The following is a 17,395-nucleotide window of genomic DNA, read 5'->3' on the forward strand; positions in this document are numbered from 1 at the left end:
GGGCAGCTGTCCTCTGGACTACTAGAGAAAAAGGTCCTAGCTGCAGATACACAGAAGAACATTAAAGAGTAAACCACCTCTAAAATGAAGATATTATACATGTCAAGAAATTATGTGAATTCCCAATAAATAATTGTACATATTAATGAAGAAATGTAGTCAAATCTTTGACAAGAACTGCGTTATTGACGTAATTGGACACAACACTGTTCTAGCACTGTGCAACCGAATGGCCATGGTATGGCAAGAGTCTCCATCAGGGACAGGCAGATGAAGGTGAGTAGGTAGTCGTGCAAAGTTATGCAGTGTCCATTCCCTTACGCTCATCTCCTTTTGTAAGCTAGTGATCAGTATCTGTAGGCCTATCCTACCGCCTTGGGGACAAAGGCATGGCCATCTTGCAGAGACGCTGTGAGTGTGTCTTAATATGCGACCTTGCCTCCTCCACTTGCGCTTATCTCCTTGTCCAGCCTCCTGGCCCCTCCTCCGTGGAGAAAACGATAAAGTTTCCCAGCTGTCAGCCTAGCCACAACAACTTTTGAGGGACTGTTTTTCATTCACCATCCCAATTGTAAAAGAGAAAAAGACTCTTTTTGCAAGATATTGAAATATAATGCTGTTGTCAGTGATGTCATCATGACGAGAAGCAAGTGGAGGAGGGAAGTGGAGGAGGCAAGGTCACATATTAAGACGCACTCTGTATCTCAAAGTCAAGGATGGTCTTGCTAGGATGTGAAAGACCCAGGGCCAGTGGATAAGATACTACTCCTATAATCTCTGGAGTCTATTGCTGATCAAGGTCCTTTGATGACAAGACAGAAGACTCCTCCCACTTTGGCACTGGAGTGACGTGTGCCATGTTTGTGCATTATTCCATTATGCCCCGTTTTCGAGGATAACATTGCGGGATATGCCAAGTTCCTGTTGATGTTAGGAAAGAAGAAACAAAAGACAAGGACCTTCACCCTCAACATGCCAAATACGTGTTGTGTTGTCGGCTGTTCAAATGATATAGCCAAAATAATATATTGCCCTGATGAAGGCCAATATCACTGATTATGTCCTCTTTTGAAAGCATCTGCCAAATGCAATGCAATGTAACGTAATATGGACACAATGCGTATTCCTATGTTGTTGGTTGTTGTTGTTTTTAAATGAATTTGCCATATTACATTTAAGACTTTAAAAAATATTTTCTGCAAATCTCAAATCCTTCTTTTTTTGAATTTTGACGACACCCACAGCAGATGAGCACCCCTGAGTAACATCTGCTCCATTCTCAAGCTCCTTCGATCTTCTGAAGCTCAGAATTGGGTCCTCATCACTACTCATCATTGTCTGTATTGAGAGACGGGCCATTTCAGGTGATTTTGTCAGTCCCAGCCAAAGCCAGCCTGGTTTTAATATTTCCTTGTACTGATAGGCTATCATTCAGAACAGGGGGGTGGTGAAAGCAGGCTAGGCCAACGCTGTCAGCGGCCCTGTGCCTTAGCAAAGAAGTGCAATTGAATTTAAAACAAAATGCAGTAGATATGGATTTTTGTGGCAAAACACCTACTGACACCTGCCAGTCAGAGGTGACAGATTGACAGATTGAAGTTTGTTCTGACTGTTAACTGCCTCTGGCCCATGGGCCCTAGGCACGGATAACCCATTCATTAATCCAGCCCTTTAGTTTGATAGGCTGGCCCATCACTAGAGCTGCTGGACTGGTTGGAGTAAGTGGTTCAGCCCGTTGGCTCTGCACATGTCACTATCAGCCTGAACACACTTCCCTCGCCACACAGCCTGCATTCTTTATTACACTTTGCCATACCTCCTCATTGTTATCCTGCCTGGAAGATACTGTATGTTGTCTCATGATAATAATAATGAAACCTTGAAACCTTTCACCTTGAAATCCTAATTTTGTGGATACAAATGGTATGACACTGAAACACAAGTTGTGATAGGCCACCGCTCATCTGTTTAGATTAGAAGGTGCAGGATTCGGGACATGCAAGTCAAGTAAAGCGTCTTTGCACAAAAATGACACTGAAACTATGGACAACTTGCTTGTGTACAGCTAATGGAACACAACACAAAAACACTGAGCAAGAGCACTACCAGATGGGTTAGGCCAACTGTGATTTCAAACAAATACAGGCTACTACATACACTACCAAGCTCATACTAAGGTCAGTGGGACCTTAGCTTGCTGCTTAGTCGGCCACAAGCGCTTTATACAAATTCCACTGCAGTCTTTCCCATACATTGAGGAAACTATGGCGCTCCACCATAGTTTAAATTTGGCCGCCATAGTCTCCGAAATTGTAAAAAAAAAAAAAAAATAAAAAAAAATGATCTCCGTTTTTTAAGAAACTATTTTAAAAACGAGTTCCTTCACATTTTCCTCCTGGAGTAAATAAATCCTATAGAGAAAACCATGAGTGCTTGATAGACAAAGGGATCAAAAACCTGGTCAAGTTGTAGTTGACTTGGGACAGTGGAATGAGTTTACTGACACTCCCCAGGCTTTGTTTTACAGTTGTATCAGAGATTCTTTAAGTAGAGATATGCCAACATAATAGGTTTCTATGGGCACCTAATGTGACCAGGTTCCGGTCTGCCGAAAGGGGCGTGCCATAATGCTCCTAGCATTGAATAGAACAGGTCTGCCTAGGTCTGCCCCCCCCCCACCCCCTCCCCCTTGCAATAATAGAACCTGGAAACAATGGGCCAATGGAACCTCTCTCTCTCTACTCTCTCTGGTTGAATGGTAATGAATTAGGCGACAGGTCTGCATTGACACAGCAGAAGAGACATTGGGCTACATATATAAAAGAAAGTGTTATGAATGTGAATATAGACATAAATGTGTAATATGTTGTTCAGCCCTTTTACTGGGAGGAATTTTGAAAAACTGGCCCTGTGATCAGCACCCCTCATGTAAAATGTGTACGCCCATGTGTGTGGGGAAAAACGCATAGGCTACTCTTAGACTCTTTTTGTCTGTGCGTTAACAATTTCACAGTGCTCCTAAATTCTTGTCTGTGCTCCTATTCTGTTTTTTTTGTTTTTTTCATTGCGTAGACTCCTGCATGAGGGACGAATGAAAGTGTGTTGTAAACAGAAATGATTCACTGTACTGCATTTAAAAAATATATATATATATATATATATATATATATATATATATATATATATATATATATATATTTGACAATGTACTACTATACATGTCATTGGCTGAAATGTAGGCCTTTAGTTTCTCCATGCGCCAATGTCAAACTGTACTCATTGTTTTACATTTACGCCACGTGAAATTCCATGCAACACCCCACCCCCCCAAAAAAAAAACCGCGGCTGCACCCATAGTTTCCAAAAATTCTGTGGGAAACACTGCACTGAAGGATTTAGGATTTTTTTGGACAGCAACAATAAAGTGATTACAGAATTTTAATTACAGAGCAACAGTAGCCAACAGGAAAATGTGACCTGCAGAATCCTGACGATGCGTTTACTCAAGGTGGCACGTGCAGCCATCGAAACTACGCTGGACCTTGTTGGGCTAGATGGGGAGCGCGCAAAGACGCAGTGGGACATGTATCTTCAAGAACAGACAACCGAGTCTTCGCCAATAGAGGTAGGCATGGCATCTTCAGGACGGGCCTTGACCCTGTGTTGCGCTTCAAACAACCATTAACCCTTTAAGAGATAGGTAATATGCAGCGTTTAAACCATTTGGGGTTTCGACGTGTGCCAGAACCATTATAAAAAGAGTTTGTAGGCTACGACTGCACTACAAAAAAAACCTTTTCCCAGCACGAATAGGATTGGCACAGAGAAAAGGATTTTGCGGACAAATGACACATAATTAAGTGTGTAATAATATGTATACAATTTGATGCAATTTGGCAACACTTCTGACAACAGATCTGAAATCTTGGAGAAACCTGCAGCATGGGTTTTTCGGATATTTTGGACGACATTGGTGGGTTTGGACGTTTTCAATGGATTCACGTAACTTTATTGTCTTTGCCTTCACTGCTTATAGCAAGTCAGAATCTGCTGAACAACTTCACAGCGGGCATTCCTGCACATCACTGCGCAATACCAAACATCACCAATCTCGCAATTTACCAAAATGTGACGGTGGAGCACTTAAGTACAAATCAACTTCTTCGCGCATTTATTCCACAAGAGTCATCCAAGTTCACAAAGTGTAAAAGATATGTGGAGCCGCAGTGGCATCTGACGGGTAACCTGACGGGAGTCAATATAACGGGTCTTGAGACGGAGTCATGCGAAGATGGATGGACGTATGAGAAGGGTGAATTTATCAACACAATAGTATCAGAGGTAAAACATTAACACTTGATGGAGACGGCGTAAACTACTACTCTATGGCTACTGTAATAGCAGGTATTTGATTTGGCGAGGTTGAATTGCGCATTGCATTACGCAGCAGATGACGCGCATATGGCACACGAACAATAATAATACCAGTAATTTTAATGAAATAAAATCAATAGCTGAATAATAACAACCAGGTTGTAACAGTTCTGTAATAATTTGTATGTGTTGTATCCAGTTATCCAGCCTACTTTTTTGTCTTCAGTGGGACCTGGTTTGCAAGCTGCGGCCCCTGAAACAGATGAGCCAAACCATTTACATGGGGGGTGTGCTGTCAGGTGCAATCATATTCGGAGGCCTTTCAGACAGGTGAGTCGCCACAAATCATCGAAAGCTCCCTGCAGTAAGGCACAGGACTTGCATTTCAAAGACCTTTTGCTACTAATGCCTTCCTGGGATAAAGGTTGTATTAACCTCCGTGGTAGGACGTCAGGTGCACAATATTTGTTTGGCCATGTGTTTTTCCCCCCCAACGTTTTTTGCATGTTTCTGCATACTTGATTTCCTTCTCACTTATGAAAGATAAAGGTCAATATGACATAGAAGCATCCCACTACAGGAAACCTAAATTTCAATAATTTAGCTGCAATATTTATGTAGTAAGGTGGACCTTTAGGGAATGACCCAAAATAATAATGATCAAGTTGGAATACCTGCAATTACACGACTACGCCACTAGGGGAATTCCGCCCCTAGAAATATTTGTGGACAAAGGCAAACACAGGTTCTGACAGACTGGGACAGAGACGTGGATTTCTGATTGCAAAAATAAAATGATCTTTCTTTATTTATACAAAACACATCAAACATCCACACCGCCAACATAAAATAAAAAAACAGACAAATAGTCTACAGGTAGCCTAGACCTAAATGATGGTAGGCCTAGGGTCAAGCTAACAGGGCAGGCTGTCAGTTAAGGACAGAGCTATGTGTTGTTCACCACTCGTGCTCAGAAACAAATGGCCTATGTTTTAGCACACAGCACGCGCGGTACATACACACACATAGGCGTACTAGCTAAGTCAGTGATTCAATCAGTATGGCTACCCACGCTAAGCAAATGATTCAATCAGTATGGTTACCCACTACACAGGTGAGCATTCACGTCACACGTCTAAGCTACTAATAATATACTAGAGCTCTCTACTACTGGGACCTGCCCTGCGAGCATGAATTAGGCTACAGAAACAAAATAAAGAGAGTATGGCGGGCGGACAAAATAAAACCAAAACAACAAACAGAATGCTAAAATCACTCTGGGCAAAACAGCGGCGAACAGCTATGACCCTCGATGGTACCCTCTGAGGAGTCAAGCATTTACAGATGGTCAGCAGTTGCCACCAAGGTAGCTATACATTTTTCACAATTATTACACATACAAAAGAAAGCTTCGCATACCTCAAAACAGGTGGATACGGCGCACAACAGACTCCGTGTGCCAAGGGTGATCACCTGGCTACCCTGGCGATCAACAATAAAACAGTAATGAATATACAAGTTTAGATGTGCAGATGAGACATATGGCACATAGAATATTTACACACATACACTGTTTACACACACATACCTTAAACCTTCAGAGAGGAGACATGCAGTAGGCTGGAAACAGTCGGACCTCAGCCTACAGCAACCACACACGCACCGTGCTGAACACAAACAAATCCCGGGAGAGTTCCAGCAAGTCTACCCATTCTGGCTGTTTTTATAAAACTGGTGCCTTAGCCACCATTAAATGGCTAGCCAATCAGCAGCAAGCTGAGTCCAATGACATCACCGGCTATGGAAGCCATGGAGGGACAATTTGTTGTAACAGTGACAGTCCCACCTGTTACATTTATTTTTTGTAAAATCAGTAACGATGAGTAATGTGTGAGACACATTGTCCAGATATTGTCAGAGAGAGAGAATGAGAGAAAGAGACTTTGACTTTTAAAATCCCTTTTTACGTCCACAAAATAGCCAACAGCGCCCCAACATAATACTCCACCATAATCCTAGACTCAGCCAGACATTTCAACACAATCCCCTATATCCATTTCAACCCGATACCCTTCTACTTTCAGTTTCTTGGATTTCCAGAAAGACAACTTTGCTTGTCTGATCAAAAAGTCTGCAACTGTATAGTCCTTTTTGCTTGAAGTACCTAACCCCAAGTCTCTTTATCATTATTGTTATGTGGTCTATTGACCAAGCAGGTCCAGCCAGTAGACCCAGTGAATCCTCATCCACACCCACTTCATTGGCAAACCATTCACGTCAACCAGGGCTGGACTGGCCATCTGGCATAGCAGGCATTTCCAGATGGGCCCCACACCCTTGTGGGCCCCTATTTTCAGAAATGTAAAATATATAACTGGGCAGATTTGTCTGTGCACAATGCAGCCACCATAATGGAGGGATATACAGGCTCATAATAGTGCCAGTTGGCAAAGCCTGCTTGACATCCAATAAGTTATCTTGGTGAGGTGGCAGAGACCCACCCCCACCAAACAAGCAACCAGTGCCATTGGATTCACTCATGGTTTTGTATTGCAAAATGATATTCCCAAGGGCCATCCATGTAAAATGCATTTTTTTGCAGTGTGAATATGTAGCTTCTGTGTTTTTTTTTCAGCCATTTCAAATTGTATACCGACTACCCCTCGGATGCATTATAGGGCATGAGAAAGGGATGTGTGATTTCCTCCACAGTATTCCGACTTTTTCTGTCTCTGGTTGTTTCATTGCGCTCGACAGGTTTGGGCGGAAGACCATCCTGATCTGGTCCTATTTCCAGCTGGCGGTGCTGGGCACGTCCGCGTCCCTGGCGCCCTCCTACCTGGCCTACTGCACCTTCCGCTTCCTCTCAGGCATGGCTGCGTCCGGCATCATCCTCAACTCCATCTCCCTCGGTAAGTGTGTCTGAAATTACAATGAAAAGAGTAGGCCCTATGTAGGCCTTGCCATGGCCATCCGGTTGGGCACTCGCCTGCCATGTGGCTGACCCGGGTTCAATTCCCGGCTCGGGTCCTATGCTGACCCCTCCCCATCTCTCTCCCACTCATTATCTGTCCTCCTCTTCACTATCCTGTCCTAATAAAGCTTTCTTTTGCATAGACCAGCCACCCCCGCTATAGGCCTACTATAATTGGGAGGGAAAGTGGAAAACAGCGATCCTAGCGGTTACGTTCCAAACACCAGGGTGATCCTATTGAAACTCCCATAGACAAGTTTTTAAAAAAATCCCACAAAGATATGCCTTGGAACTATAACACCAGACACATTTTTCAGCGTACACAATAGCATGAACTACTACCTGTGAAAATCTCAAGTCATTTTTTGCCCTTTTAAGAAAAATAGAAATTGTGCCAATCTGGTCGGAAACGGACTACAGCTCCCAGCATGCTGTGCTTCGCGCCTCGTTGACAACACAGAGAAACAAATGAACGCGAACGAACGCAAGTTCTTCGCATATCTTCACATTCTTGTAATCCTATGAGTTCCACATTGTCTTCTTATTACACATATATACACGCGATCATTTTGGTATGGTTTTAAATTCTCTAGTAGATATGATGGCTTCTGTGGTGACGAGTAACCACCTCTCTGGCTCATGTTTGGCTATGCTAATTTGGCTATGCTAATTACATGGAGTAAACAAGCCACACATGCCAGTCAGTGTAGTTCTGTATTAGCTTTTTAACCCTATCGCGCCGGATGCATCATATATGTCTCATCAAATTCAAAGCCCTCTCCACGCTGACACACAAAAAAATCGATCTGAAAAACATCCTGCGTGTCATTTCCAAACGTCCTGCAGTACACGGAAACCGCCACAAGAGAGCAGCGGTCGACAACAAGTTGACCACAGCTCGGCGAAAAACAGGAAAATGGGGTAGAAGCGGTTTCCCTGACCGACGCTGAGATTTCGTCAAATTGCATAAGGTTTGTGTACAAATTTCCGAAATATAACTCTACATCCTTTAATTTGAACACTTGCTTTGTGCAATTAAGCAAGGAAGAGTTTATATTTTTACACCGTGTTGCAGAGAGATCGTGCTAAAACTGATGAGACATATAAGCACCATCCGGCGGTGGCAGGAAGTCAGCCATCAATGCATTTGCTCCATAGGGAAACTTACAAAGCATACCACGACGATCGTTTAACAAAACACACAAGTTGTTTTACTTCAAGACAAAGATATTGCCTTAAGAAACAGGTTTTACTTGCAATTTTGAAAATGCAATGCAAAATGTTGAAATTATGATCTCGTAAAAAATGCATTGAAGTGAATGGAGAAATGGTCCAATTGTAGTAATGGACCCATATATTCAAATTACACATCAAAAATGAATAATGATCTATATTACACTCATAAATAGGTTGTTGAGCATTCGATCAGCTATGTTTTTACATAGATTTTAAAAAATTACCCAACCAGGCTGTGGGAAATGTAAAATATGGTCCTGCTAAAACAAGGATAGGCTTTAAAAAATGGCAGGATCTCACTAAATATTTAAAGATAATCCTCAAATTAAATTGTCTGACAACTTTTTTAAATTAAAAAAAAGTTGTAAATGCATTAAAAGTAATTTTTCAATGGTCATGAAATTGGAATTTTCATTCATTAAAAGCCTGATGCATCATATATGATGCATTAAATATCTCAGCGACCTTAAAAAAAAATTGAATTTTTTTTTTACATTTCTTATAAGGGACCAATATTGAAGCAAATTCCAAAAAAATAGAATTTTCTCTCATTGCTTTCATGGTTCAGGTTTCACAGGGTTAAAGAATATTAAAATCAGCTCAGATCAGTGAAAAACCGAACATTTTACCACCTGGTTCGATAAAACGGGCCAACATGCCCATAATATGACTGCCACTACTTCTACTTCGTCGTCAGGGCCGAGATGTAATTTTTCAAAGAAAAAAAACATTCATTTGTTGCAGGGGGTTGGAACGTTGCCAGCAGGGGGCGATGAGATTACTTTCCCTCCCTATTATGATGGACTCGATATATAATATTAAGCATGCTCCAATGGCCTGCCCCATCTAAATTGTGGGCTGGTCTCTAAAGGGAAAAATGAAATAAATATATTGTTCCAATGGGATGCCAGTTACCCAATCATTTTGCTTTATCTTTATTCACCTGATGAAGATCTAAGGTAGAAACTTGAATAAAGTTAAAGTGAAAGAGTGTGTTGGAGTTATATGTTTTTTATATTCAGCAAACTATGGGTCATCTTCAACTCTTCTGTCAGATGAGCTAAGCTGTGTGAAAAGATCACAAGGTGAAATAACAAATGACAAAAAAATGACAAAAGCCTTTTGGTGCGGCCTGGCTAACAATTTTGTGGAGTCATACTAAGGTGCTTACCAAATCACTTATTAAAAAGAAAATGTAGCTTTGATGAGGTATCTTTTGTACTGTTATAACCTTACATACCTTACTACATTACCAACATTGTAATAAGTACTCATCTGTGTTTTCAACCAAGAGTGAAGGGGCCCACTAGTGGACAGTGAGGCTATGTTGTGCTGTAACAATTCACTTTTACGGTGGTAACCTAACCTAACACAACCCTCAACTTTGTGTTCTGGCAGAGGTGAGGTGGATCCCGCCTAAGGTCATGGACCCTGGTGGGGGACTAATAGATTAGTCCCAAAGTAGGTCCAACTGCAGCATTAACCTAACCTATTCTTTCTCAACGGGGGCGATGCAGCCCCCAGGGGGCGTTGGAGAGCTCTAGGGGGGGCGTTGAGAAAGATACAGCTGACAGGGGGTGGTACTTAGTTGCCATTGGGGGTCAGTGGTCCATTTATTTTTTTAATACTAAGGGGGACGTTGTCAGGATTGTGATGGTGTCTGGGAGGCGTTGGGAGGCTTTTGATTAGGCCAAGGGGGCCTTTCTTCAGAGAAGGTTGAGAACCACTGACCTAACCCAACGATAACTTTGTGTGACTTCAGAGGTGGAGTGGGTCCCAACTAAGGCGCGGACCCTGGTGGGGACGCTGCCCTCCTTCTCCTTCTCCTTCGGCCAGCTGGTGCTGGCCGGCATCGCCTACAGCCTGAAGGACTGGAGGAAGCTGAACGTGGCCGTCTGCGCCCCATACTTCCTCTTCGCCATCTACAGCTGGTGAGGTCATACCTTAGGAGCTAGGAACAATGTTACATACATACAATGTTACTCTTGAGCGCCGAGATTAATTAGTCAAAGTTGATGTCAATTGCAAACTATATATATCCAAACAAATAAATAACTACTACTTTTGAAATATTTGAAATATTTCTTTTTTTTTTTACCCTGCCTTACGCTACTGTATCCAAGTCAAACAGAATTAAGTAGCACTACACAGTGTGGAATACAGGGATGTAGATTGATGGTGTGTCTCTCTGTCTGTTGTGTGAAGGTGGTACTCGGAGTCTGCTCGATGGTTGGTGCTGAACGGCAGGTCTGCAGACGCTCTGAAACAGATCCACCGAGTGGTCCGTATGAACGGCAAGCCTGAGATGGTGGACAAGATCACCCCTGAGGTCAGTGGCAGTTACCTCTATGGGCTGAATTCATGACAGCGGGAATTATTTTATTTTATTTCATTTTATCTAAATCTAAGGGGAGTCCTTGGCAGGATTATGATTACGTAAAGAGGGCGTTTGTTCAAAAAAGGTTGAAAACCGCTGAATGTCCATAGTTCAAAGTCATAGGTCAAAGTGTAAGTCATTGTCACATTTTCTATATATGTATGCATGTACAGTATACACTACATTATGTAAGCAGTTAGTAGACTTGCCTGTGTGTGTGTGTGTGTGTGTGTGTGTGTGTGTGTGTGTGTGTGTGTGCGTGCGTGCGTGCGTGCGTGCGTGCGTGCGTGCGTGCGTGCGTGCGCGTGCGTGTGTGTGTGTGTGTGTGTGTTTAGGTTTTGGAGTCTCACATGAAGAGAGAGTTGGAGTCCAGTAAGAACACCTACACGGCCTATGACCTGCTACGCAGACCAGTCATGAGACGCATATCCATATGCCTCCTGGTCCTCTGGTGAGACCTAGAACCATATTTTTTTTATACTGTTTATATTTTCTGTGATTACGGCATGGGTCTGGGTCTGTGGCCTAATAGTTAGGGAGCTGGTTACAGAATCGTAAAGTTGAACCAGGTTGAACCAGGGCCCTAATTGCCTGGTTCTCACCGACGGTGCGTGTGTGTAGCACCAGAGCCCCCTGGTGGAGCGGAGCTACACACACTACTGTCTGGTAGCACTGCCATTCACATACTCTTCTCGAGAAGAACATAAACGGAGCATTTATTGCTTAAATATCAACAGCAGCTCGCATTGATGACACAGGATAGATTATAGACTATACTGACTCTCAAGAGATGAACAGAAAACATTTTTGGAGGAATTTGTTGGTTGTGAGTTGCAATAAATGAAGAGTTCAGATGCAAAACCCCCTAAGTGCCATTTCAGAAAATAATCTTAATTCATTTTTATTTAATACAAAGCTATCAAAATTGCATATTTTTTATTTTATTTATGTAATATAACTATTCATATGTATAACAACTGGGTTCTTTAAAAAAATAGAAGTGCAGGTCTTCAGAAATGGAGTTAGGGCGTTTTGCATCTGAACTCTTCAAATGCACCATTTATTTTCTGACTCGAGAAGAGCATGTTAACGGCAGTGCTACCAGACGGTAATTTGTGTACACACACGCACCGTTAGTGAGAACCAGGCTAGGCCCCTTACACACTGCTTCAGGAACTGTAATGCTAAGTGTAATGTGATGACTAATAACATAATCACCTTGTTATATAATAGTATCATTATGTGATATTATTATATTGATACAACATACAATATTGGGCTACAGTACATGTGTAAAATGTAACTAAATATTACACATTTTATATTTATTACACCCACTATTATTTATTTCATTCAAAAAAATAGAAGTAAGGGTAGGCTATCGAGTAAGGGTGTGACAGTGCACAGTGTTTAGTTATCCGAACATCTATAGATCGCAAAAGTATTTCTGCCGCATGAAAAAAAAGTGATATGAGTAACATGAACAAGACATTCGTGCACATTTTTGGCAGGTTTTCTACGAGTTTTGCCTACTATGGCCTTGCCATGGATTTGCAGAAGTTTGGCGTGAGCATCTACACCATGCAGATGATCTTCGGCGCGGTGGAAATCCCCGCCAAGCTGACGGCCCTGTTCCTGCTCAACTACCTGGGACGCCGCATCACCCAGTCCTTCTGCCTCGTCATGGCCGCCATCTTCATCTTCGCCAACATCATCATCTCTACAGGTTGAAACTCGTTGACCTTTTGACTCTGCATTCGACACTACGTTATTACTTACTGAGATATTTAGCTCTACGTTGTTTTGTGCAGCAAATTTTATGTACATCATGCCTCAAAATAGAAAAAAAACATTAGTGATCCATGTAACATTGTGACTGCAGAGGTGGACAGAGGTGACATTTTCATCTCCATAGGTTGAAACTCTCACTACTTTGAAGTGAAGTGAAAAAAGTGAAATCCCATTGGGAAACTCCAACTCCCATTGTCATTGTGACACAGCACTCCACAGCACACAAGTGAACACTGCACACTGCACACAACGAAATTGCATTTATGCAAGGGGTAGCAAGGGGGCAGCCCTCAGTGGCACCCCATGGGGAGCAGTGCGGCGGGAGGGTACCATGCTCAGGGTACCTCAGTCATGGAGGAGGATGGGGGAGAGCACTGGTTGATTACTCCCCCCACCAACCTGGCGGGTCGGGAGTCGAATCGGCAACCTCTGGGATGCAAGTCTGACGCCCTAATCGCTCATCCATGACTGCCCTGCTCACCCATGACTGCCCTTTGACGCTGAACGTTAAAATATCCTGCAGGACTTCAGTTCTAAGTTCTAATTCGTTTTGTGCAGCAAAAGTTACCTTATGTGTTGTACAATCGCATGATAGTCTTTAATACATGTGAACAGGCTGTAGTCAAATATTGTATTATTAATATTGTTCTCATGGTGCATGGAGGGATTTTAATGGCCATTGTACAGTAGCCTACATATTGTACGTGTTGACATGCTGTGTTAATCAAATGTGTGCTCCTCCTCCACTTAAGAGTACCAGACTGTTCGGACCGTCTTGGCTGTTCTGGGGAAGGGTTTCATCTCCTCCTCCTTCACCTGTGTCTACCTCTTCACTGGGGAGCTGTATCCCACCATCATCAGGTAACACTGCCACACATACTGCAAATGAAGAGTTTATTTGCAAAATTGTATTTCTCCATTTTGTAGAATGTTGGGAAATTGACATTTTGTATTGGGCATTCCCTTGCATTGCATTGCAAAATGCATTTTATATAGGTTTAAAAAGCATGTTCTCAAAATATTTGAATGTCAAGAATTCACACAAAGATGATCTCTGAACAGTCATTTCCGATAACAAAATGCAAAAGTCAAAAATGCTGGATACACCGTTTTGCAATGAATCCCTTCAAATTTTGCACACTTACAATGCTGAATTAACACTGCATTTTTACTGTGTATTTCTTCTCTGTCCTCACTGTCAAGGTTAAGTAAAGAAACTGAAAAGTTTTTAAAGCTCAGTATGACTTTTTTATTGGATAAGTTATGAACTCATTTTGGTGGTAGGGCTATATTAAGGGGAGTGCCCTGGTGTATCATAATAAGCACCATGGACAGGGGCAGTTTGAGGGACGACCACTCGAGAGGGAACTGGGAGGGCTACTGCTTAGTTCCCCCCATGAACAGAGTGGTAAAGTGTGTGAGGAAACAGAATTTGACAGATATTCCTTAAATGGCTATTCAGATATATAATAATATACAGTATGTGAACAAGGAATTCAATTGAACAAAAGCAGTAACTCAGTAATTCTTTCTGATTCGTTTTGAAAGACTGATGGTATGGATTGAGTGCTTTCTCCATATTGGTGGAAGGGGCCCTATTTTGACCTTGGCAGGCTGTATTGGGGGGGCCCTATCAGTGTTTTTGCCTAGAGGCCCTGTGTAATTGTTCCATCACTGCTAACCACCGGTATTCTTTCTTCTTGTCTCCCAGACAGACGGGTCTGGGCTTCACCTCCACCATGTCCCGTATCGGCTCCATGGCGGCCCCTGCTGTCCTGATCCTGGATGAGGTGTGGCCCTCCCTGCCCAGCATCGTCTACGGAGGGGCCGCGCTCATCGCCGGGGTCTTCGCCCTCTCCCTGCCCGAGACGCTCAACGTGCCTCTCCCTGAAACCGTGGATGATGTAGAAGAGAAATGGTACGTTTTTAATGAAAAGTATGACTGCTGTAATGCTGTGACACTTCCCCCTTGATTTGTCTTACTGTATGCTAGGCCTACTACCATTAGTCAAGTTCATGCACAGTTCTGTCTCAAACACACCATATCATCCCTAGAGATTGTATAGAAATGTCTACGTATATACAGAGATACGTCTGATTATATATATATATATAGATAGGTCTACATAAAGGGGGATTTCCCCCTCTCCCCTTTGCGAAATTAGAACCTGAACACATTGTCATTGGCACCTTTCTCTTTTCCATTCTCTGTGTCACTTTTTCTCATACTGATAACTTGATAACTCTCTTGATCTGAAAAACGTTTTTAAAAATCAAGACCTTGAATTATAATACACGGTTTTCTCTTCATGCTCATGCAGGTCAAAGACGCATAAAGTGCATAAACAGACGGAGAGGGAGAAGGAGAAGGAAAACATGGCCCTCAAAGACGTGAAGGACGGAGTGGAAGAATACGAGGATGGAAAGACTTCTGGTCTCAATGCTTTATGAGTACCAAACGTGAACAGACTGACCCCTGTACTGTATAGGTGCAATGGAGCTAAATCAGAGTTCCTCAATGCTTGCAGGTGCCCTTTATCCGGCGGCAGGGCTGGACTGGTGATCTGGCATACAGGGCATTTCCCCAGTGTGCCGACGGTCCTCATGATCCGATCCTGTTGGAATTTGTATGTATTTTCTTAGATACTGGCCCACAATTTAGAAGGGGCCAGGCAAAATGTTGAACATTTCTACATCCTACATTTCTACATTGGTCCCAGTCCAGTCCTGCCCCAGAGGTAATGTAGAAAGCCAACACTTGCCACCGGAAGAGGATGTGAAGAAAGCTTTATTGTATCTGGATGTAACTTTACTGTACATAGGTCAAACCATCCACTATAGATTGGGTTATTACTATTCACGAGTCATGGACTGCTGGACAGACTATAAACCTATAAGGAACTGATTTGTTATGAGGACTAATGCCACTGTGCCTTTTTAAACCTTGTCGTAGTAGAGAACAGCATATTTGCTGTTTAAATCTCTGACCATTTTTTTTATCAGCCTAATGTCAGTATGGATTTTGTGATTTTGAACTTGTACCTTGCATGCATTAGCCGTTAAATGTAAGCTAGATTGAAAATGAATTTTACAATTTTGTCAAGTTGGCCTGTATCTTGCTGTGGGTTTAATAATAATAAAAGATTCTGCCAGTTTGCATTGAATAATTTGGTATGCAACATGAATTTGATATTAATTTAGCCTGATAAAACAACCAAGCAAACCAAATGGATTCGAGTGTTTAATAGTTAATCCATGGCTTACTTTTATCTAAAACCTTTTACTCTTAAATCATTTCGGTGTGAATTACACAAGTTGCTGAATTACATGGAACCTGGACGTGAATATCATATTAAATTGATAAGCCTCACACAGGCTCACGAGGGCGCTGTATTGCTGCCATTGCATTTCATTGGCACCTCTTTGCGCCACTGTTCCCAGGTTAATACAATAGTGCAATAAAAAGGTTACAGGTGGCAATTAAGATTTGACAAGCTAATTTCAAGTTATGACAGATACCTAACTTAATTCGTTTTCAAAGTGCAGACAGGAGTTTTTGAGAGCATGTCATCATCATGACTATTTCTTTCAAAAGTATTTGTTAAAGGGGCATTCCACCGGTGGAGACATGAATATGTTACTGAAAGTGGGTCATATTTATAGTAGAATAGCAACATACATTTCTAATTTGGTGCCTTCTTGGCCAAGAAAAGGCAGAAAATGACTTTTTAGTGCTTGTGGATTTGTGACAACAATCCCCATAATGCACTGCAATGCTCAAGTTCCACAAGCCACACCCAGTTATTTGGGACTCTATGGCCCGATTCGAAACAGGGAAGGCAGCTGTCCTTCCAGTGAGCTAACTGGACATGAGATTCACTAGTTTGACGCCCTCTCGTGACTTCACATGGTAATCAAACATTTCAAACAAGCGATTTAAGGTTAGGGTTAGGTTTAGGGTTAAGGTTAGGGTTAGGGTTAAGGTTAGGGTTAGGTTTAGGGTTAGGTTTAGGGTTAAGGTTAGGGTTAGGATTAGGTTTAGGGTCGTATGACGTAAGCGGTAAGTCACGAAAGGGCGTCGAACTAGTGAGTCCCAACTGGACATCGAGTCATGAAGTGTGGATCGAAACGAAAAATTGCTTTATTTCCTCTCTCGGCAGTTGACTGCATTTGTGGGCGTAACGAGGATATTTCGAGGACACATCAGATGCTGACTTCGCTGCCTTGGTACCCAACATGCTGTGCGCCACCTCCCTCTCAACCGGAAACCTGAAAAACAAACATGGCTACTACCCAAGCTACTACCTTATCATACTCTTTATTCTGACACTTATGTATGTAGATATTGAAAATCGAATGAATAAATCAATATTGTAGTATCTAAATATGCTGTCGCTAGATCTATTTATAGCCTATTTTACGATTCCGCCGTCTGACGATCATTCACCGTTCAAATAGCATGCGTAAGCTAAGCGCTAACGTGATGAACGTAACTCCCGCCATAGAATCGCAAGAATCGCCGTAACATCAAATGCGCAAGGCGGCGCACTCGTTAGTGCCGTTCGTAACGGCTGCCTCATCAGCTAACTTCGCCTCTCTGATCAGTGACCTGTTTATGTAGGAGGAGAGTCATCGAGTCACTA

At 42.4% G+C, this 17,395-nt stretch overlaps 1 protein-coding gene across 1 annotated transcript; it reads left to right on the forward strand.

The window, feature by feature from the left end:
• Positions 1-3,942: 3,942 nt before the first annotated feature.
• On the forward strand, positions 3,943-15,826 carry LOC134452193 (solute carrier family 22 member 6-like). Its single transcript, XM_063202561.1, has 10 exons — positions 3,943-4,341; positions 4,601-4,704; positions 7,132-7,286; positions 10,347-10,515; positions 10,790-10,913; positions 11,297-11,412; positions 12,473-12,687; positions 13,505-13,613; positions 14,464-14,674; positions 15,081-15,826. Exons 1-10 carry the CDS (start codon positions 3,943-3,945, stop codon positions 15,201-15,203), a joined length of 1,725 nt encoding a protein of 574 aa, XP_063058631.1. The 3' UTR covers positions 15,204-15,826.
• Positions 15,827-17,395: the final 1,569 nt, after the last annotated feature.

The sequence above is a fragment of the Engraulis encrasicolus genome, chromosome 7 (genome assembly GCF_034702125.1).
Source record: "Engraulis encrasicolus isolate BLACKSEA-1 chromosome 7, IST_EnEncr_1.0, whole genome shotgun sequence".
Classification (NCBI taxonomy): Eukaryota; Metazoa; Chordata; class Actinopteri; order Clupeiformes; family Engraulidae; genus Engraulis; species Engraulis encrasicolus.

What these genes read in the sequence shown, in the direction of transcription:
- LOC134452193 (XM_063202561.1), top strand. Translation starts at nt 3,943, where the DNA reads ATGGGTTTTTCGGATATTTTGGACGACATTGGTGGGTTTGGACGTTTT. An exon ending in TTCGGAGGCCTTTCAGACAG is followed by an intron (nt 4,705 to 7,131) that starts GTGAGTCGCCAC and finishes TGCGCTCGACAG; the next exon opens with GTTTGGGCGGAAGACCATCC. An exon ending in CCTCAACTCCATCTCCCTCG is followed by an intron (nt 7,287 to 10,346) that starts GTAAGTGTGTCT and finishes GTGTGACTTCAG; the next exon opens with AGGTGGAGTGGGTCCCAACT.